The following is a 24,060-nucleotide window of genomic DNA, read 5'->3' as shown; positions in this document are numbered from 1 at the left end:
TTTGTTTTTTAAAAATAAAAATTTGTGGGTTTATTTTGTTCCCTCCTCTGGATTGCCTCCTCCCCTTTGCCGCCACCCTATGTGGCGGCTGAGACTTCTTTAACCGTTTTTCCAGCTCTACGAAGGGGTGAGCGGGCGGCCACCACCGTAGGCTCAACCACAACTGCTCGTTAAATGATTATAGTAAGAGTGAGAACGAAATACAATAGATAGATGAGTTCAAATAAATAAAAAATTTATGAATTAATTTATTTTATGTTATTTTAATTACGGTTGAATTTGATTTATTTTATGAGTTTTAATTTTAATTGAACGGAATAAACTTAAATTTATTATTTTATTATTATCATTATTTTGTTTATAATATAACTATACTTTTATATATTTGTTTTAATTTTGTTTAATTTCACAATTATTTTTTAAATATTTATGCTCTAAACCACTCCTAAAATTAAATGATAAATCTTTATTTAATATTTAAAAATAAATAAATAGATATTTTAGGGTTTAGGTTTAACTTTTATGAATTAAAATTTTACTTTTATTAAAAGAACAAGCAAAATTTTGAATAAATTATTCAATAATTCGAAACAATCTAAATATTATTAAAAAAAATTCATGTTAGATAAATTTATTAAAAAAATTAATGATTTTAAAATTTATCCCTCAAACTATTTTAAAAAATCTTTAAAGAAATTTCCTTTTCAATTTGGTGGGTGAACAGACATGATATCAACACACCAATTGGTATCGTTTTTACACATTAATTGTCACATCAATTTTCATCCTAATTATTAGAATACAATTAAAGTGTAAAAACTGGCATTTTATATAAATTAATCTACAATTTACCATTGTTCTAGAGATATTCATGAATTATAATTTATTAAGAAACCATATATTTATTTTTATTAATATTTAAAAATATAAAAATTAAAAATAAATTGATTTAAAAGTGTATAAAAGATTGATATTCAACTCGATACAACTATTAAACTAAGTAAAGGCGTACACTTTTATTTCTAGAAGAAAATATAAATCCACAAAGTTCTCAACGGATACACAATATTATCTCAAATTCTTCTAAAGACTTACAAGAAGAACAAATTTATAAACAGAATTCAAATTAGCATTCACAAAATACGATATAATGATCATAAACTATTAGCCAATCTATGGTATAGCCCCAAAACCGTGTAGCCATGTTCTCCGTCGGATGGATGGATTAAAATCTAGTATTCACTCCGTTTTGCACCAACATTTTCATAACAAAGACGAACACCGTTGATTCTATTGATATGATCAGTTCAGGAAAGAGATGAAAGTATATGACTTTATTGAGCATGGCGAAGAGGACCTAGACATGATATGATCTCTCCATTTCGAGCTGGTTGTGTGGAATCATGACACTTAATATGGTAATGACACAATTGAAAACTTGAGATAGAACATAGAATTTGAACATGATTTGTTCTCTTCGTTTTGAGCTGGTTGTGTGGAATCATGACTCTTAGTATGGTATTGACACGGTTGAAAAACTTGAGGTAGGACATCTCTAGTGTGTTGATAAGTAATAAAACATCGAGGAAGGGGGCGGGGACGGGGACGGGGACGAGGACGAGGACGAGCTAAGTAATGTAGTGAAGAAAAACTCTAATTCCAAATGAGGGGGTTTTTAAACTGATTTGCCATTGCCTCCTGGAGAAACTTGACAATGGATGTGCGTTCAACTTCTTTCTCCCTTTTGAGTTCTAGATGTCGAACCTGAATTTGCAATGTGATCTATAAGAACAATGCCTTGGTGCAACAATAGATAGTACAGCTAATTGAGTTGCATAAAAATGGTTCATTTGATCATTATAAATAGCTATCCAGATTAACCTGAGCTTAACCCTCCGTCTTAATGACAATGTAATGAAGATTAAACTCTAAATTTTTAAAAAAACTCATGATTAAGAAGATTCAAGATTAAACCCCATGAATTCACCACACCACATTCTTTCTATAATGGAGTAGACACCGGTTCTTGTAAGTTCAATTAAAGAATAAAAAGGCTATCAAGTCTTCTATAAGTTAGAATTTAGACGTAGGATTTAGAATGACCGTTGGATATGTATTAAAAAATCTCTCCCCTAATAACCATTGGATATAAAATCGAGGTCCTTTGACAATTTCTCTCTCATGCTCCAATGGTGCAAAAAACTATATAGCTGTGAGATCCCACATCAATTGGAGAGAGGAACGAGGGACAGTGAGGACGCTAGGGCCCGAAGGGGGTGGATTGTGAGATTTCACATTGGTTGGAGAGGGGAACGAAACATTTTTTATATGGGTGTGAAAATCTCTCCCTAGCAGACGCATTTTAAAAACCTTGAAGGGAAGCCCGAAAGGGAAAAGTCTAAAGAGGACAATATCTGTTAGCGGTGGGCTTGGGCTATTACAAATAGCATCAGAGCTAGACATCGGGTGGGCCAGCGAGGATGCTAAGCCCCAAAAATGGTAGACACTGGGCAATGTGCCAACGAGGACGTTGAGCTCTGAAGCGGGTGGACACCGAGCAGTGTGCCAACAATGATGTTGGGCCCCGAAGGGGGGTGGATTGTGAGATCCCACATCGGTTAGAGAAAGGAACGAAGTATTCTTTATAAGAGTATGAAAACCTCTCCCTAGCAGACGCGTTTTAAAAACCTTGAGGGAAAACCCGAAAGGGAAAGCCTAAAGATGACAATATCTACTAGCGATGGGCTTGGACTGTTACAATAACTACTTGTGGTGGCCTCCTCGAACAATTTCTCCATCATTTGGTACATTTTATAGTATCAAACAATGGAGGAAAGAAAAACTAGTTTACCTTATATGCCTGTTATCTTCCATCATTTAAATTTTCTACCTCTAAAACCCAAAAGCTGCTTCGAGATATTGGAGTTTAGAATAGAAGTCTTACCCTTACTGAACCCTTATTTGATACACCAGAGTCTGTGATAATAACAAGACATTTTATGTCATGCTCGTTAGCATATTCATATTGCTCCGTGAAGCTTGGATCAGGTGTAGGGACAAGCTGAGCCTGATGAAACAAAAAGCACTTCTCAACTTTAACAATTCAATAAACCGTAGATTATCCTAATATATCAATACTTAACCTTAATCTTCTCCTCCCATAGCTCCACAACAAGCTCCATGCGTTCTAACAATAATCCACCTCCTCCTCGCGAACAAACCAGGAAACTGGTGCTCCCCTCATTTCTGCAAAGTTCATAACGGACTAAAATAAGTGAAAGAAAATGCTGAAAAGTTTCAGTCGACCATGATATAAAAGACTTGGCAAAGTAATATAATGACTATAAAGTGCACCGGATGGGTTTCAAATCTAAAGCAGCTTGCTGAATCATAGTCTCTAATGCAATGCTGGTCCCGACGCCACCCGGAGGGGTAGTTTTCTACCAAAGAAAAACGAGTAACATGTCTTAAATTTGAACATTAAAGATCAAATGTAAACGAAACTAAAAGGCATTTATTGACAAAAAGAAAACAAGACTCGAATCTTTCGATAACATTATAAGAGGTCGAAACGTAAGTACGTCGGATGGCAATGAAATTTAAAGTTAGAAACAAAGAGTGTTGAAAGTCTGTGTTCATTCTCATAGTTTTTCTTCTGTGTCAATATTAACTGTTCTGCACTATGGATGCAGCATATCAATGCAACAGAGATAAAGATAAATGAGGATGACTCACATATGCTCGGCTCCACATTTGCTGCAGCAAATAGTCATAGCGGCCACCAATAGCAACCAGTGTACCTTCAGGATGTGAACCAGGATGATTTTCCTTTGTTAAGTATACCTGGACATGCACTTGCAACTCAGTTTCTGATACTAAAATAGAGCAAAATACTGCTTGACGGATTACACATATACACTTGGAGAACATAAAATCTATAGATTGCTTCGGTCGGATCATGCCCAATTAATACAAAATAGACCATTCGAAAAGCAAACATGTGAGTAGTAACTAATACTTCAGTGCCTAAGAGTGACGCGTTGAGACGAGAGATTCAGCTAATCAGGTGGAAAGATTTCAGAAAAAAGAAAAAGCAAAATCTCGTTGAAAAGACAAGTTCAGTTATTGGCTTTTTGCACTAAAATCTTCACATAATCAAATGTTAATTGTAACAGCCCAAGCCCACCGCTAGCAGATATTGTCCTCTTTGGGCTTTCCCTTTCAGGCTTCCCCTCAAGGTTTTTAAAACGTGTCGGCTATGGAGAGGTTTCCACACTCTTATAAAAAAAATGCTTTGTTCTCTCCCTCCGGGGCTCAGCCTCCTCACTAACACATCGCCCAGTGTTTGACTCTGATACCATTTGTAACAGCCCAAACCCACCGCTAGCAGATATTGTCCTCTTTGGGCATTCCCTTTTGGGCTTCTCTTCAAGGATTTTAAAACATGTCTGCTAGGGAGAGATTTCCACACCCTTATAAAGAATGCTTCGTTTTCCTCTCCTACGATGTGGGATCTCACACAAATGGTCTTACAATTTCTTGGCCCAGAGGGTTGAAGGTCTAATAGTTAGCAGAGATGAGAAAGGAAAACTGAAAACATCACAGATTTTAGAATCATGGTCTCAATAGCAACAACACTCAACCAATATATACATACAATTACAGATGTGCACACATATATATGGACATACAACCACACATTTATATGATTTCAAAATAGAACTACAAAGACAACCATCACATTTTCCATGTGGGAAGGAAGGGAAACCTCATACCTGAAAAAAAATATCTCGATGGTAATCCTCCGTTGGTGACATTAAGGCATCTATGTAAACATTTGCTTCAAGCCTCCACACTTTCAAGTAGTTGAAAAGGTCTAACAACTCAACAAGTGCTCTACGCATGGGTTTGTCTGCATTATAGTCTTAGCGAGGTTAAAAAGGATACATTTTTTTATCTGAAACTGTAGGAACATAACCAACCAGTTACAACAATACCTGTTGGAAGTGCTCCCCTCAATCTAGGAACTGCCTGATCCACTGCACCACAGAACCTAAAAACTACAGTCTGCAATCTATTTACAACAGCCTGTGCTAATTTGAGTTCCTGTAGTAGAATAGTTTCTCTTAAATATTATATATACACAAGTTCATCATAAATGTTCACGAACCTGATGAAAACACTTTGATCAAAAAGAAAAAAAATATTTGTCTAGTCTATAGCATTAGTAACTGTAATCCCATTAAATAAGAGAAATAGTTGACTTTCCTATATCTAGTTAGATTTAATTGTCAATATCTAGGGATTATTATATTGGTTGGATTTATTTAGTTACCTAGTATTTACTTAGTATGTGGAATTTATTTAGATTATTTATTGATTTAGATTTAGCAAGTCCTTCCTTATAAAAGGGATATGTAATTCTCTAAAACATAAATAAGAAGTCAAGCTAATTCAGACTTGCAACTTGGTATCAGATCTTTTAAGTTCTGGAAAATCTGATTAGAACCAAAACTCTAACTCGTGAAGCCTTAATTGCTACTGATAATCTCAAATTTAATTAGAGTATTCATAGCTATCGTCGAATTCATTTGGAGCCTTCATAGCTACCATTGACAAATTTATTCGGAGCCTTCATAGCTACCCTTGACAAATGCATTCGGAGCCTTCATAGCTACTGATCATCTACATTAACAAATTTATTCGGAGCCTTTCCAGACAAGCATGATATACCATGTATTTTATTTATTCAGAGTCTTTTTTAAAAATATTTATTTTTTTATGAAAGTAAATAAATATTCAAAATAAAAGACATACAATGAACGCAAACCTGCAACAGTTGGCGCCTTATCACAACCCATTTTGATTTCCTCTCAGAAGACTGAGGACGTAAGGATACCATCATAGAGAGAAGCTGCATTTACAAGAGAGCTTCAGCATGGGCATATGAAAAAATAAAATAAAATAATTAGAAATTATAATAAATAAAATCATTAAGCTACCTCCGCCACTTTATGTCTTTGTTCTGCCTTAACACCAACCCAAGACCAAATAGCATTCAACAGATCTCCATGATTTAAGTGTATGTCACAAGATTCTGAATGAAAAAAATATGAAATAACGTCTACAGTCACCTGAAACATTAGCAAATAATGTGAGGATTTTGTTCATCTACACAAGAATACTTAAAGGCTAGTAAACAGATGTGAAAATGCAAAAAAAAGAGATAGAGAGAGGAGAAAAAGAGAGAGAGGGAAGAAGAAGAAGAAGAAGAAGGATTTAAACTTCAAGAACAAGTAGTTATTCAACCAAACGTCATTACCTAAACGTGGAAAACTATAATTTCTTTAGTAAAGGACTGACAAAGAAGCCCAAAAGGAAAACTTCCAACTATATCAGACAATATCGTTTTCTTTTTTCAACAGTTCATGTTTTTCATATCTAGATATGTCAAAAAGAGAGATTAACAATAACTTTCTTCTTGTTTCTTATTAAAACTTCAAATCTTCCGAAAAGTTATCAACAATATGAAGCTCAAACTAACTTATTCTAATAAAATTATGAACAAATTATTATTAAAAAATTAGCATACAACATTCGATGATGTAGTAGGATTAGGACAAATAGGATAAATCCATATTAATCTTTTTAGTTTTCTTTTAGGATTTTAGTTTGCTTTCATTTCTCTACAAATAGAGAAGTCATGTATTCAATAAGTTTTCATTGATAATAAGATTCTTGATAGACTTCTTGGACAGAAACTCTCCTTAGTCACTTGGTATACGTAGTTTAGAACAAGAAACCTACCATTGTGGAAGCCTCCTCCACACCCCATGCTTTGAAATGATGCTTTCATGATACGTAGATTAAATGTTTGGAAGTTATTCAATCCCCATACCCCAATTTGTATTAATTGGTATTCTTTCATACCTTAATTAGTTTGTTTTTTTTTACTTTCTCGCTCCCTTTGGAAATTTGTTTCTTGGGACATTTGTTGTTTGCATGTCTCGATCATGCTTGTCCAAGTCATGTTGCTCATGGTCGCATGTCCGTTCCAAACTGTTTTTTCTTACTTTCATGCTAGTTAGGTCTTTACTATTTTTATTATGTCAATACAAGGGTGTATGACCGTTCACCAAAGTCGTGGTTGTTGCAACCTGAGTACACTATTAAAGCCGTGGTTGTTGCTTATTCATTTTTAGCCTATAACATTGCTTTCTTTCAAATTGTCTTCAACTCACTTCCTCGCTCACGTTTTCTAAAACATTTCTCTCAAACATGACTTGAGGCTTGATCTCACGTCAAGATTGTCTGCAAAATTCAACTTTCACACAACTGACTTGTTCGCTAGGTAAGCACAAGCCACGTACAATCGTTTTTCTTCTGCCACAAGAGTGCAATTGTGACACCAAGCACAAATATGTAATGCAACAAAACATCTATACAAGCCAAACATAAAACCCAGAGAATAGTGTGGGAAGACAAGAAAATAAGTAGTACTTCCTTCTCTTTTTTAGAGTGGCTTCGTTTTTTTCTTTATATATATATATACAAAAATGAAAAGTTCATTTTCTTACTTTTAACAAAACAGTAATACATGCATGCTACAAACAAAAATAATGGGGATTTTAAGAATGAAGCTGCACTACTAATGTGAGATCTCACATCGGTTGGAGAGGGGAACGAAGCATTTTTTATAAGGATGTGGAAACCTCTCGCTCGCAGACGCGTTTAAAAACCTTGAGGGGAAGCCCGAAAGGGAAAGCCCAAAGAGGACAATATCTGCTAGCAGTGGGCTTGGACTGTTACAAAATGGTATAATAGCCAGACATCAGGCGGTGTGCCAGCGAGGACGCTAAGCCCTGAAGGGAGGTGGACACCGGGCGGTGTGCTAGCGAGGACGCTGGGTCCCAAAGGGGGATGAATTGTGAGATCTCACATCGATTGGAGAGAGAAACGAGTGTCAGCGAGACGCTGGGTCCCGAAGGGGGATGAATTGTGAGATCTCACATCGATTGGAGAGAGAAACGAGTGTCAGCGAGAAAGCTGGGCCCCGAAGGGGGTGAATTGTGAAATCCCACATTTGTTGGAGAGGGGAATGAAACATTTTGTATAAGGGTGTGGAAACCTCCCCCTAACAGATGCGTTTAAAAAAACCTGGAGGGGAAGCCCGAAAGGAAAAGCCCAAAAAGAACAATATATGTTAGCAGTGGGTTTAGGCTTGGACTTGGGCTGTTACAACTGACCTTTCCAAAAACACATAACTAAAAAAAGGAAGAAAGGAAGGAGAGAAAGGAAGGAAAGAAGAAGGCCGGAATGCGGCCCATTTAGTTTTATCAAAAAGTAACAAATCAGTTCTCAAATGTATTAAACTAACGGACAGTGTACCTTGATAACCTCTGCCTCAGTCAAAGCCGATGTACCTCCAATGATATCAAAATCACCCTGTTGGAGATGATAAAACGAAGTATATATAACCACAGTAGAGAAATAGAACATTTTAACTGAGAAAAGCATAGATAAGGACATGGAAATAAAACATAAAAAACAAGACCATGAAGCTACCCAACTTTCAAAAAGACTAGGACAGGAGCACAATAAGGACGTGAAATTAAGGATTTTATGACAAAGAAAGCTAAAATCCAACATATGTAATTCCCATCGGCAATTTCACAATTGACTCGGCTAGTAGTGAGAATTTTCAATCAATCGGCAATTTTCAACACTCAAAAGAAAAAAGGTGTATCTTATATATTAGGCTGTCCTTTTATTTAGTTTCTTATATATTTCTCACAGTTTCCTATAAATAAATAAAATCCTCCTTCTGGTTAATTTGTTACCAAAAACATAATTCTAACACTAAAAAGCTGAAAACAAATCTCTAACTAATAAATAAAACAAAATCAAAATACTAACTACCAAACACACAAGACATGTAAAAGAGTACCTGAAGGTATCGATTCGGAGGTGAATGTCCAATTGCTCTTCGATAGACACACGCTATATCATACCGTTTAAATGAAGATTTCTATCACAGAAGCAATACAGATCCTATGGTTAGTTACGTAGAGAAGTATTAGTTACATAGAGAAGTATGATGCAATCCTCAAGAGTCAATTTCAGAACAATATTTCTGTTCACTATGAGACACCTGACACTCCATTCTATCTATTCTTCAAGTTTTCACATGTTTATCTGAAATTACTAATTATGAGACACCTGAAATGAATTAGGTTGTTGCTATGCACCTAATTCATTTCAATACTAACTAATTACCACTCATGAATTGAAACAAAAGCCATAAGAATTGCATTAGGGAAAAAATAAACAAATTAGCTACTTGGCTTAAAGGAAGTAGTTCCATACCACTCAGGAGCAATTAAAAACAAACAAAAAACAAAAACCAAACAGATGCAGCAAGTACCTGACTGGAGACGAGCCAATTAAGAAAAGGTAAACGCAGCTCATGACAGAGCTCAAGTATATCTCCACCATGGCTCAAAAGTTTGACCGTGTTCCTTCAATATTAGTTTGAACAGATCAGCCAACTCTAACATGTAAGAAGCGAGCTAAAAATTTCCTTAAAAAATACTAGCAGTTCAAATTAACCATCAAACCTATTGATTTGCGCAGACCCATCTAACAAATGCATGGGACTTATTGCCAAATGCTTTGCACAATGCAGCCTGAACAACTCCCTTGTGACATCAATAACATGATCACGAACCTCAGTGCCCAAATCTGTGTACTGGATAGAGGCAGTACCACAATCAAGTTGGTCATCTTTTATCGCTAATGTCTCTTCACTGAAGATAGCATTAACAACTCTATCATATATACTTGAGTCCTCAGATGTTTTCATCGTTCGTAGAATATCTGGACATGAAAGAAAACCAATCAATATTCAAATAAAAGAAACTAAAGAAGTATATTATTTTTCTTTTAGGTTAAATTACGAAGCTTAGCACTTAAATGTCCAGGTTTGTGTCTATTTCATCCATGAACTTTATAAAGTATCTAGGAGATCCTTGAACTTTAAAAATATCTAATTGTTCCTCGAACTATCAATTTTGTGACAAATAGATCATTGACCTATTCCACGTTTTTAGAAATTAACTAATCAATTAGATATAAAAATTGAATTTTAAGTCCAATAAGATCTTAATCCTTTAGTTTTATGTTCAATAGATCCATAAATTTTTAAAAACACCGAATAGGTCAAAAACCTTCTTTTTAACAAGAAACGAAATTAAAAGCATGCCGATTTCAATGAATATCATATAACAAAAAATTAGCAAAAGGAATGGAGAGAGAACGCCATGAAGAAGATATTAGCCTAGCATATTCAAAACAATCAAGCAGTGGAAGATACTTGTCTTCGAAAATTCTTTGATTATTTTCCCTCCACAATTCTAGCATAATACCTTTTGTAGCATATTGGTTTATATTTTTTATATTTTCCCTATTTATATTTATTTGTTGTAATTGTTGCAAGTCTAAATTTAGCTTGCTTTTGTCTGTGAAAGAATTACAAAAGTTGTAAGCTTCTCAAGTCCCAAATGAATAGTTAAATTAAGTCAGTTTCTTTGCTCAACAACTCCATGAACCACCATCGTCTTTTGTCGACCCCAATGCCTCAAGCTTCCTAGCACAAGCTGGGGAACGACCAAAATCATATCCATAATCATAGAAGAGTTGGATGCTGATAGTAGTAAGTTCTGATAACTCTGCTATAAACTGCCAAAGACAGATTGTTAGAGGCTGCTATGTGAGTTAGCCTTAGCTAAATTTTTTATGGTTCCTTTAGCTTTAGGCTTGAATAAATTTGAGGTCCTTTTTTAACAAGAAACAAAACTTTTCATTGATATAGTGAAAAGAGACTAATGCTAAAAAAATATCAAGTTGATACATCATTATTCTCCAACCTAAACTTGTCAAGTTGATCAATTTTCATCGTAAACTATTTGAGGTCATACTTGAGTATACACCAAAGAGTTCAGAATGCATAATAAACAACTTACTGTCTAACAACTGATACTCCATTCTTGGAGGAAAGGCATGCTGGAGGAGTTCCAAGGCTGAAGGACGCTCAGATGGACTCTGCGACATTAAACGTCGTAACAAGGATGCTTGTTCAGGAAATTCAGCAACCCAAGTGGTTGGAAGCTCTCCTTTCTGCTTCAAATCAGATAGAACAAGGTGCCTCTCCATCGCAGTACCAAAAGGGTGCCAGAGTTCAAAAAACACAATCCCTAAGCTGTACATATCAGCCTGTAATCCACAACGACTCAATATCACCCAACTAGACCCAGCTACATGAAAATATAATTGCCAGCAGATTCAAGCAAAACCCTATCCAAAGTGAACTCAAGAAGAAACTTACTTTTTCATCAATCTTTGGCCATCCTTGTTCAATTTCAGGTGCTGTGTAAAAGTAGGTCCCAACTTGACCAGTACCATCAATTGAAACTCCAGTTGTATCTAGAGGAATGCCTACATCCTGATCTAATTGCTCCAGCTTTAAGAACTTAGCTGCAAAAAAACAGGTGCAAGAGTAATTAGGAACTGCGTCTAATTTTACTTTGAAATTTGTCCAATCAACATGATATCTTTTTTATTGTTCACCATCAACAATTCCAACTTCCCACCCAAAAGACAAGAATGATAAGTCTTCTCAAGAATCTGAATATGTCCCAAGCAGGCCTTTATGCATATGGGGCCGTGTCAATTTTCTAACAGAAGAGTCTCACGAGGAAAAAGTAAGTCGCAATCAGAAAAAAAAAAAAAAAAAAAAAAAAAAAAAAAAAAAAAAAAAAAAAAATTGAACAGGAGACAAACTTTTTACTAATATAACGAAAAGAGACTAATGCTTAAAAATACAAACTCCACAAGAAAGTGAAAGCTCACAATCAGAAAATATAAGTGTAGAAAGCTGACATTGCATGAAAGGATATAAATCATACCAAGACCAAAATCCCCGATTTTGATATCATTACGGGCATCAAAGAAAATGTTACTTGGAGTTAAATCCCGATGAATGATCCCTTGTCCATGTATATGTGCCAGACCTTCCACTATTTGATGGAATAAATGCCATGCCAATTCTTTATCAAAATGTGTATATGATTCAAAATCCTGACGAAGAGTCCTTCATACAATAAAAAGGAGAGAGACAATAGTGTGAACACATAATTCATGCCAGAAAATCCATTTTGCATAATCCAACAAATAGTTTTTTACTAACTATACAGTGAGTACAGTAACAACAAGAGAAATGAAGCAAGCAAGAGACTTCAATCACTAAAGAACAAAACTTATGAAGTAAAGTAGGTCAAAATTTACTTTTATGTCAACCTTTTGAGCCTCAATCATATTGAGCTTATTATGAGTTGAATTGAAAACTCCACATATTCTGAAAGAAAAATTGCTGGTCCAGGTCCATTGTATAGTTGATGCAAAAGAAGAGGTTGCAAAAATTTAAGAAAAATTCTACCTGGGACAATATTCCATTTGGATATAGAGATATGTTGATTCCAGCTTATTCTCATGATCCAGTGTATCTGTTGCACTTGCACCTTTATAGCTGAAAGTAGAACTCAATGGAGTCGTGGAACCCCAAGCGGCCTCTCCATAGGAATCAGAAACACCAGCTTCAGACCACGCCTGAAAGGTTTCAATACTAATTTTATACATCTAATGACTGGATGGTTTTTTCTACTTCAGAAATCACTCTAGGGAGGATGCCCTTTCAACTGATTAAGATGTAAAGTACATAGTTTATCATGGAAAACCTTTTCTAGCCTATGAATGAAGAATAAAAATCAAATACTCCTGAGGCATTAATAATTTAGTATTTAACTCTGTACTCTAGCACACAATGGCATGCCATCTAAAGATACCTTTTATGCTAAACACTTCTTCAAATAGATTAAACACACTATTTACAAATGGTGTGATACTCTCCAAGCAAGCAAAATGAATTTCAAAACGAAGAGGAAGCACTAAATATTGTCTCAAGCCACTTCTTGTATTATGAAAAGAAACTATTAGAACGCCCATTACCTGATAATATCGAACAACATGTTGATGTTGCAAACGGGAAAGAGTGGCCACCTCCCTAATACCCCAACAAAATAAAAGCATAAGCATACTTCATAAGTATCAAACTTGGAAACTGTGAATAAAATATGAAAAGAAAAATAAATGCAACATTTGTATTGTGTAACCAAATTCTGTAAAAAAAAAAATAGTAATATGCAAGGTTCTTCCTCGTATAGTTCCAAGCTAAGATGGTGACAGCTTTAACATAGTAAGAGAAGACCACTCTAGCCTATATATACCTATCGCAACATCAAAGAATATAGAGTTACCAATTTGTTTCATTGGGTGCCACCTCCCTCACAATTATATGAGAATTAACAAGCTCAGAAAGAGCTCAACTAGAACATGAATGATGAGCCCACCCTCCTCCCCAGACATCAACTTTAAAAGCTGAAGAGGTTGGCTGACAGGATGAGTAAGGCAAGCATAACTACGTCACAGCTAACCTGAAGACTACCTACTCGTAAGTACAAGAGGAGAGTGGCAGATTCCCAGCAGTTGGATTTCCACGAAAGTGGGTCTAGTGATGATCAACATATGAAAAGCCAGGTTTCCAGGATGATCGATACAGATGTTGCAACTTGCAACCAAAAAAAAAAAAGTTGGCACTTGAAGAGTTTAAAAAAAATAAGCTTCAACATCATCAAGCTATCCAACAACTTGAACATCCTATTATACACTATTATACACTAAATGCAATAAAGAAACTAAACTTAAGACGGATGTATATTCTCTAAATCTGAGCCATTGTACGTCTACAGTTAAATGGAACTGGCTTTGAAGCTAACACGTAAACTGTGAGTTTGTTTGGTTGGTTTCTGTGATCTGAGATAATTTCCCTGTATTTTTAGATAAAGATTGAATGGCCTGATGAATGTAATACTTTTGTTTCTTGAACAATAAATTTCTTTGTCAAGAGACTTCAGGCACTAATAAGATCGCAATTAATTCCCTACTTTTGTAATTAACCTTGATTAACTTCTAAATGAAGTGAAGTTTCGGGTTTCTTTTACATTGTGTTTAGCCTTAATATGATTACACAGTAGCGCTTTTGTGTGATTTTATAAACCAGCATTGTTATACATTTTGAAACAGTTATACCTTAGGATGCGGTCATCGACAGGCAATATTTTGTCCTTGAGGCGAATTTTTTTCACAGCATATTGTCGTCCATCTAGTTTGTTTTTGCATAATACTACATGTCCAAAACCACCATGACCTGTAACTCAAAATAGAGCCAATAAGAAAAATACCAGGCTTGATTAAGAAAAAAGGTGCATACTAAAATTGAAGAAAATTGACAACAATGAATCACCAAAAATGATGGTTTCATCCACCAACAATCGAAAAAACCTTATAAAAGAGATTATAATAAAGAACTTTTACCGTATACAAAATATTGTTGGTGATGGTTCTTGGTTTTCTTCGGAAGATTTAAAGTAGCTAACGTTTTCAATGTTTGGTGAAGACCTTATTCATAGCTTCATTCAATTGCAAGAGGAGAGTGGCAGATTCCCAGCAGACAAATTTTTTGAAAAAGTTTTTTGTTTGTTCTTTAAATATTTATTTATTTTAATGACTAATCTCTATTTGGTTGTGTTTGTTGTTTGTATTTTTTCTTTTTCACTCCCTCCACGAGTTTGCAGCCCTTGAACAGTTGTTCTTTTTTTCATTATATCAATGAAAAATTGTTTCTTGTTAAAAGAAAAGTTATTAACATGTCGTCCACATCAACACACACACATCCTCCATTCCCTTTATTAAGTTGCCTTACAGAAAATTAAAATTTAGAAGGATAAACAGAAATTTATAAACTTCAACATCTCATATTCTAAGAAAAACTAAAGGTACCACCACACATCAAAGAGAAACCATCAACATTATTACAAACGGAACATGCACATGTGCAAAACGCCAAAACACATTACCAAGGGGCTTTAGCTCCTCAAAATCATTAAGATATCGAGAACTCAGTTGAGAAGATGTTGGCCCACCAAAATCAGAGGGATTCCAAAACTCGGAGAAACTAGTAGCATTCTAAGTAAAATAAAAATTGAAAAAAAAGGGTAAGAGTGCAATTCCAAGAAAGAACAGAGAGGCAGAAGCACGAAAGTTATTAAAATATGAAGAATGACGAAGTACCATCTCTTCCTGGAAAGCAGACTCAAATTTTTTATGGAACATGGAAGACGGTTTAGAGGCTAAATCCAGAGCCACTTTTGACAGGATCTGTTGATCAAATAGATAAAGATAAGGATTGGTAAAGGACACGGGTGAGGAATAATTATTGGACATACCCCTGAGTTGTAAAGTTCAGACGCCAATTTTGGCAGAGCATCAGCCAATGGTCCTTTAGGGGCACATGCAAGATGGAGCAGATGAACCTAATAAAATAAAATTCAAAACCATTGACACGTGGGATTTAAGTTAAAAACAAAGTATAGAATATCAGCACAAAATCAAAGATAGCGATAAAAGAACTACCATCATTATATCCCTATCAGTAGTTTGGGACTCTTGTTCCTTACTCATGGAAGCAAAGGACCACTCTGAAGGCTCACTTTCAGATCCATGGTCATCATCTTCAGCAGCATGGTCTACAATAATAGAATCCTGTGCAAGTATAAGGACTTCATGATGAGGTCGACATGCAAAAATCACATTAAGCATACATAAACTATCAACCATACATCAACATCTACAATGAAAGAAGTGTGTGCATGAGAAGTCAATTATTTATCTTTTCTTACTCTTAGTTGTTTCTACATTTTAAAATGAAGGTTTAATCACTTTGATGACTATAATAAATATACTTTAGGAAGCTATTGTCTCTGTCTTCCCACATTTTCTCCTTTCATTAGGTGTTCTGTTGGGTCAAGTCTGAGTGTTAACTTCTGAGAGGATTGTTGGGTGGGTGATAAACTACTCCGTGAGTCGTTACCACAGTTATATAATATCTTGAGCAAGAAGTTGCACTACATAGCTTCCAATTTCCCTTCCACTGATCCATCCTTGTCATTGTATTTGGGTTTCTGCTTCCCCACTTTGATAGCAAGGCGTTAGACATGGTGAATTTTCTTTTTATTCCTTGGGATAAGCATGTGATTCATGGGAGAAATGACTTCGGATTTTGGACCTGGACACTATGAGGGACATCTCTTGTAGTTCTTTTTTAATTTGTTGGTTGACCCTTCGCCATATGGCACAACCTTCGCTTCCTCCTCGCTCTAGAAAATTAAATATGAAGGTAAAAAGAATCATGTGGCAACTTTTACATGAGAGAGTCAACACTTTGAATCGTGTTCAGAAACATTCTTCTTTGGTGTTTTTCCCACAATGGTGTGTTCTGGGTAGATGAAAGGCAGAGGCTCTCCAACACTTATTGTGGGGTTGTCAGTTTGATCAGTCTCTTTGGCCACAGTGGTTGAAGTTGTTTGGGTTATGTTTGACTTGGAATAGAGATTGGTAGACTATGGTGGGGGAGGTGCTTCTAAGCTCGATTTTTCATGAGAAAGGCAAAGTCTAGCACTATACTTGCTTCTCTGCCATTCTGTGAAGTATTTGGCTTAAGCGTCATAATAGAATTTTTAGGGAGGTGGAGAGGTGGCAAAATTTAATGCGTGTTTGTGGGCTTCAATCACTAAGTACTTCAGTAATTATGATATTGATTTGATTTTGTCTGACTAGAATTCGATTGTATAGCTAGTTCTAGGACTCCCCTTTTTTGGCTTGTTTTTTGTATGCCCTTGTTTTTCTTTCTTTTTACTCAATGAAGCTTGATTTCTCACTAAACAAAATAATAAAAGATACTTAGGGAGCATGGGCACAAAATTTTGAGCAAAGTGCCATGTACACATGTATCGAACACATAAAGATATGTGATTTGAACCATCCAACCGTTTTATTATTCTTCAAAATCTTAAACATATTAGATGGGATCACATCACACATGAAGGACACAATCTACATTAAATAAAACTTCCCTACTTCTTCCATGAAAGAACCAAAAGCTTTTACCAACCTCACGTCAGCTCAACAAAAAAGAAACTATGAAAATTCAAAAACAAAAAGAAAGAATATAATTGCAATATTGGTGAAACGGTTATCCAGCATAAGAATGACATGAGCAAGTTGGCGCTGAACAAGTTTTTTTTTTTTTTGGGGGAAGACCAAATAAAAAATTTGTCATAGGCACCAGTAAAGTACGCAATTTTAACAGACACAACAAGCATCTAGTATAGTAAACCACGTCCAACAATGCTTACCTGCTTCTCATCTTCAGTAACATCTCCCGCCTTCTGTACAATTAAGGATCTTCTTGAATGAGATGAAGTTATGCTATGACTCTCACCTTCACTTTCTTCCTCGAGGGTACCTAGGTTAAAGGAAGGAGACAATAATTCACCTCGCTTTGAATTTTGCTTAGTCAATAAGTTTTGAACTTTATCAAGGTTCTTTTCTTGGACAGTTCCTAGTTTCAAGCTATCAGCAAGAGGTTGGGCTTGGGAATAGGGCTTCTCATCCATGTCAAAGCTCCAGCTCCACAACTCCCCAGAACCACTGAAGAGGTCTATATAGCCATGAACATAAGGTCCTTTCTCATTTGAAGTTACTTTGTCTGGAAGCAATTGAGAATTGTTATCTGTATTAGAACAGCCAACCTTGCACAATAAGTAGAAAATCATCATCAGCAGACATCAAAACATAAGAAGAAAAAATAAAGATAAAAAAATGCACTTGAATATACATAAAATAAGCACTCCAGTATCTTCGTGTAACCCCCTCCACTAGAAGGAACAATGTGACACTAGCTCCTGTTTATTAGGTTACTGGTGAGGTTCTTTGGGTAGGGTAATGTATTTAAAGTTGAGAGATTTTTTTAGTTTTCTACAGGTTTCGAAGATTCAGTGGCTCAGTAACTGAGCATTCTGTTGAGGATTAGCCAACTCCTATTGAGTTTTTTTCTTTTTCGTTTTTTTTTTTTTTTTAATAAGAAACAAAACATTTCATTAAGTGATTGACAAGACTAATGCTCGAAGATACAAACTCCAAAAGGGAGTGTAAAACAAAAGAGAGCAATAAATGGAAACAAATGAATAATCAAAAAGTAGTCTACAAAGGACATATAAAGACATTCCAAATGAGATAAATATCCTGAAGCAAAAACCCAACAAAACTCTTTGATAGAGAACACCAGGAAGAGGTCCATAGTTTCTTTTAAAGTGCCTTCAAACCTAAGAAATAGGGAGAAATTATTTCCTCTTGCTGACACACGTGGCTTCCATTTTTATAACTATTAGATGCATAAGAAGAGATTCAAAAATATTTTTAACCCTACACCTAACAGTTATTGTATATGAGTGGAGATGTAGAATGATAGAAGGGGTTATTACTAAGCTTAATATTCTGAAAGTATGTGACAAGGTGCGCTATCCTTCCTAGATAATATCCTTCAGAGTCCTTTCGCACAGTTGGAGAAGATGGATAAAAGGCTACATCTCCAGCATAAAAACATCTGTTTCGTTTTTCTTTTCTTTCCTTTTTTTTGTTTCTCTTGACATGCAACCTGAAGAGAAGTATTGAAAAAATACCGACTGGCAATTGGCGATCATTCGATCGGCGAACGGCAACAAGCAACAAACAAAGGGACAATGACTAACAACAGAAAGTGATGGCGACTGACAGGGAGGGTTGAACAAGGATAAAGAGAAGAAAAAGGGAAAGAAAAAAAAAGTTACCGCAAATGAAGTTTAACATTTATCAGCATTATTTATTAAAATCCAATGATCAGGAGAAAGACAATATTTAAGTGGAATTTTAAAGAAATTATTGATTTAAGTATATCATTTTTTTATCGATATGTGAGAATAACTTACTGATTCATTTGATTGTCCTATAGTTACTATTTCTGACAAGAACTCCTGAGCAGCCTCGGCCAAATTGAAAATCATTATCCTTCCATCTCGAGAGTTATAACTCGCCTGTAAAATGGAAACAATTCTTATCTTGTTATGAAGATTCAAAGACATGGAAAACCATAAATTTCAAGTGTACCTATTAACAAAGAACAATAGCAAAGAAAACAATACCCACTACAGTATAAAATCTCTATTCTAAGTCAAAACAATACCCAAATGACTGCAAACACCTCGCCCACAAAGACTAAGCAAATTGACAACCCCATACTGACTGATGGAGATCCTCTTCCTAACTCCTACAAAGAACACGCCACTGCGAGAACAACACCAAAAAGGAATGTCATTGAACACGGTCCAAAGTGTGACTCTCCCATGTAAAATTTTCCATACATAAAATTTCACCTTCCTAGGGATTCTAACCTTTGAGAGCAAGGAGAAACCAAAGGTTGTAAGGGGTGGGGAAGGACAACCAACAAATGGGGAAAAAAAAAAACTACACAAAAGCCCCTTGAAGCATTAGGTGTCCAAAACCTAAAGTTTCTTCTCCCATGAATCACAAATTTATCCCAAGCTTATCCTGAAGAATGGGAAAATCCTCCCCAAGTATATTACCTCTCTATTAGAAAGAGCATGATGAAAGCCCAAAGATATTGACGAGAAAGGATCAGAAGAAGGTAAAATGGAAGCCACATAATGCAGCTTCTTACTTAAGATATGATATAAATGTGGGAACAACCCACAAAGGGGTTAATCACCCAACCAACAATCCTCCAAGAAGTGAACTAATCCATCCCAAACAGAACATCTAAAAAACAAAGGAGAAAAAGAGGGGAAACTAAAGGCAACGGCTTTCCCAGAGAGATCAAAGGGGAAATTTCTCGAAATCGTAGGCCAATAGCCCTAATGGATGAAGAAATTTACGGAGGCTTGAGAGCAACAGATAGGAATATCATCTAGTTTGGTATCCTGTTTTTTCTCCACTGCTTCAGATAAACACAGTCCTTCCTTATCAGAATTCTGAAATAATGTATCAAAGGCTGCTACATATGAGCGTGCAATACGGCTGAAAATCCACTTCCACGCTGCTCAAACTAATTTGCGAATCATCATCAGAACCAAAAACACCATGGGAAAATACTGATTTAGAAGATGAATGATCTTTGGAAGAATGAATAATTCCATTAGAAAGATTAGTTCCAACCAAATCAGTATTGCTATAATCAATTAATAAAGACTGAGGGTTAACGTTTGGTCTACCATCTTGATTAGATCGAGGACCTTCCACCTATTATTCCTTACAATCCAAATGTTCCATAAAATACGTGCAAACTCCAGCAAGCAACAAAAAAGCACTCCATTTCACAAAAGAGTGGATGGAGAAGTAGATCCTCGACCATGAGACATTACATCCTTTCGGGGGGCCTCAATGAAAATTGAATGCCTCAAAGAAGCAACTCCAAAATCCCAACTCTACAAAAGGTGGCTAAGATCCTCAGTCACACTTAGTCAGAGGATACGACACTGCAACCCTATTAGAACAGGTGATTTCCTCATAACACAATCCAAGTTATTAATTCTTCCGTGAAGGACCTACTGCACAAAGAATTTAACTTTATGGGACTTTTAACCTCCCACCAAGAGAAAAGAATCATGCAACTAAAGGGGAGGGATTCATCAGATAATAGTAAAAGGAACCGCCAGAAAACCCTTTGAAAGTGCTAAAACCTCAAAGATGAATATCCCTTTCCCTAGGCTAGCAGAAAACCACATCATCAAGGATAAAAGAGTTATAATATATCTTGTTTCTCTATCAGGAAAAGGACAACATGACCTAATAGAAAGAAATGATGTAACTCCAAATATAGGAATGACAGAAGCCACCAAATGCCTCCTCAGAGAAGATAGATGATATAATCGAGAAAATAAAAGAGCAGAGGAGTCTACTTCCCAATCACTTGTTCTCCCAAAAGTATATATCCACCCTATCACCAACCGAACACTAAACAAATTGAGATAAACATAAGAACCCAATGGAGATATCTTTCCATGGAATTGTAGGATTGCTTTTCAGAACCCCACCCGAGATTCACTCAAAAGGATGGGCCCATGCATTCCCATAATGATCTTATGTCATAAGGTGTCAAATTCATCATGAGGACAACACCACAACCATTTAGCCAAGAGAGCGAGGGCCTTAAATTACCTATGCCTAATCCCCCAAAATCCAATGGCTTGGTCATTGAGTCCCACCTTACTAAATGAGAACCCTTCCTCTCGTCAACTCCTTCCCATAAGAAGTCCCTCCTAAACTTCTACACAGTCTTACAGACCAAACATTGGACCCTAGGCCTAAATAGGGAAAGAAAAGTTTGTTGCCATAATAACTACTTAAATATTTTTCATAATTACCAATTAAAAATTTAATGGTTTTCCTTTTAAAAAAATAGGAGGGAGTATTTAAAATTTGATTAGTACAATTATTGAAATAAATGTCACATCTACATAAGTACTTTTTAAAAAAAATTAGAAAATAAACAGGTACATTTTTCATCAAATAATGATTAGCCCGTACCTGTTCATGAAGTAGAGAAAGCAACTTTTCAGTGTCACCTTTTGCCAAACCCTTCTCCGGGGTTATAAGCAACTTTGGACATTTGTATGGGTATCCTGGCAAGTATCTAACTAATAACAGGAAGAAATACAGATATAACTTGGCAACTCAACTAAAAGGAAAACACAAAAAAAAAAAAAAAAAAAAAAACACAAAAAAAATTGAAAACAACATACTTCACCGAAAGAAAAGCAGATACATCTAGATCCTCAAACCCCATGTCATTTGAATATGGCCTGATTTCCAAAAGAAAAACAAAAAAAAAACAAAAAAAAAAAAAAAGCTCACGTCTACAATATTTTAATTCATTGGTATGATAGGTATAGTAGAAAATAACACATACCTAAGCTTGATGGTAACTTGAGGAGATGGGCCAGAGACAACTTTGCAGTCTTCTTGAAATATCCCACACCTAAAAAAAATATCGTAGATTTTGATTTGTCATTTTCTTTATTTTGAAACTTCGTCTGCTTCACATTGGTGGAGGATACTTGACCTCTAGAAACCTTTTTTCTTTCATTGAGAAACACAAAAGAAAACCAAAAAGAAAAACATACAAAAAGACAATCGAAATTAAGGAGCCACAACTACTAACTATACAAAATAGGCTCGAATCCAAAAGAATAAGATCTAGCAAATAATTATAGAACTCTTTGGTAATTAGGAACTTTTTAAATTTCAAGGATGAAAAAAACGAATTTTATCGATAAGTTCAACCAGTGAGAGCTTTAGGGATTTGATTATTTTTAATGATTTGTCTTGGTGTAAATGTTTATACCCTTTTAAAGAGCATAGTCTTTCTACTTTATTTTGTAATTTGTGAACTTTTTTGTAATCCACCTTTTGTGGTCACTCCATTGATCAATGAAATTATTAGTTTCTTACTCTATCAATACAAAACCAAAAGAATAACAAATCTCTTTAGTCATAACGGATTCCCTTAAAAAAAGAAGAAGAAGAGGAAAGAAGGAGAGAAATATCATAGAGACCACTTCATAAGAACAGCCCAAGGCTGCTTGCATTGCAAAATGGACAACCAAATGAAACTTAAAGCTTCCTCCAAAGAGTTGGAGAGAACGAATCTAGAAACAAAATGGCATAACCTTAAAGAGGTTCCTTGCACATCACACACCACCTTGGAAAGATTTTTATTCTTTAAAGAGAATCATGACCACTAACTTCCTCCTTGAAAAAGGGATCGAATGAGCAGTTTGACATTCTTGAACTACAACTTTTCCAAAGGAAGAACTAAAGAGCTGTTTTGTAGAATTGCTCAACATATCAATTACAAGTATGCACCCATTGCAATCACCTCCTACCTAGAAAAGATGTTGGACTTAATGTGTGTAGCACTTTTGTCAACTTTGCAAAGCAATACTTTCCTATTGTAATCCTTTGGACCTCGACCAAAACCATAGTTACATCTAATCTTCCAAAAAGGTGGATGTTCATAAGGATAGTTAGCAGATCTTCCAAGGCATTCATCCACCAACCAGACCATCGTTTGATGGTCCGACGTACATTTGTAGGGGTTAAAGGAATTCCTTTTCCTACTCTTTTTTATCTCCATTGATGATAAAGACTTTGTTTTCTACCCTACACTAGCATTGTAGTTTAGGTTCAAAATGATGCAATATGGGAGGTAATTCAATGCCAACCAAATAGATGTAAATTGGATCCAACCGGTTGTAATTTATCATATACGATTGGTTTCGAACGAACTGAATTTAATAAGGTTACAAAAAGTAACAATCAATCAGTTACAAGTACTTACAATGCAGTGAGCTCTTCTGAGATAAGCTCGCTCTCTTCGCCACTGAATGAATGATCTTTCTGTGGCGTTCTTCCCTTGCTTCTCTTCCCACCCCCTCCCCCACCACGCCGCTTCTTCTTCGAACTATGCCCCATTTTCAAAGCCAAACAAAAAAAATCAACCCCCCAACCTCACATTCACAAGCTCACGACGCCAAATATTCGTGACCACGAAGAATCCATCTTCCATTTCACATCGAACTCTCTCGCAGTCGCATGGAACTAGTCCAACATTCAATGAAAAAACACAGTCAAAAGCCATTCAATCCATAGCAATAACAATCTGAAACAACGTTTCAGCTGATTCCAGGCAAGGAAATTACCTCAAAATTGAAAAACCGAAGCTCTGAGGCGTTTTAGGACACTCGTGAATGAAGCAGCCGAAACACGCGGAACAGCGCGAAACAGCAGTCAGAGCAAATTGAAGTAAAAAACAATGGAATCAAACGGAGCTTTCTGGACAAATCTGAGATGGTGGAGCAGCTGAATTTGATTCTCTGATACAATTCCAAAGTCTGAATTCGATTCCCCTGTAAGTCTCTGTCGTCACGTTCATGAACAGAGGGTTGTGGGCACCCGCGAGTCATGCGTCTTCAAAGGCCATCGGCGGCGCCAAAA

At 35.8% G+C, this 24,060-nt stretch overlaps 1 protein-coding gene across 3 annotated transcripts; it reads right to left on the bottom strand.

Moving 5' to 3' along the window:
• Positions 1 to 997: 997 nt before the first annotated feature.
• GCN2 (protein kinase family protein) lies at positions 998 to 24,060 on the bottom strand. Of its 3 annotated transcripts, XM_023658542.2 has the most exons (30): positions 23,766 to 24,060; positions 23,405 to 23,664; positions 21,974 to 22,042; positions 21,807 to 21,866; positions 21,592 to 21,697; positions 18,978 to 19,082; positions 17,367 to 17,762; positions 15,586 to 15,714; positions 15,399 to 15,485; positions 15,244 to 15,330; positions 15,030 to 15,138; positions 14,203 to 14,320; positions 13,063 to 13,117; positions 12,494 to 12,663; positions 11,964 to 12,148; positions 11,384 to 11,532; positions 11,022 to 11,271; positions 9,618 to 9,876; positions 9,425 to 9,518; positions 8,948 to 9,028; positions 8,389 to 8,445; positions 6,003 to 6,134; positions 5,831 to 5,914; positions 4,998 to 5,106; positions 4,776 to 4,912; positions 3,736 to 3,843; positions 3,355 to 3,440; positions 3,144 to 3,246; positions 2,945 to 3,067; positions 998 to 1,764 (listed from the first exon to the last, which is right to left on the bottom strand). In XM_023658542.2, the coding sequence occupies exons 2-30, from the start codon at positions 23,536 to 23,538 to the stop codon at positions 1,654 to 1,656; spliced, it is 3,693 nt and encodes a 1,230-aa protein (XP_023514310.2). In that variant the 5' UTR covers positions 23,539 to 23,664; positions 23,766 to 24,060; the 3' UTR covers positions 998 to 1,653. The 3 variants fall into 3 exon arrangements, 2 of the variants coding, with proteins under 2 accessions (XP_023514310.2, XP_086975188.1); XR_015413315.1 differs by lacking the exons at positions 998 to 1,764; positions 3,355 to 3,440 and having other exon boundaries at positions 3,049 to 3,067; XM_087119062.1 differs by lacking the exons at positions 21,592 to 21,697; positions 21,807 to 21,866; positions 21,974 to 22,042; positions 23,405 to 23,664; positions 23,766 to 24,060 and adding an exon at positions 19,232 to 19,300.

Source organism: Cucurbita pepo, chromosome 17 (assembly GCF_057944985.1).
Source record: "Cucurbita pepo subsp. pepo isolate OVF chromosome 17, ASM5794498v1, whole genome shotgun sequence".
Taxonomy (NCBI): domain Eukaryota; kingdom Viridiplantae; phylum Streptophyta; class Magnoliopsida; order Cucurbitales; family Cucurbitaceae; genus Cucurbita; species Cucurbita pepo.
This window is presented reverse-complemented; position numbering and strand designations above follow the sequence as displayed.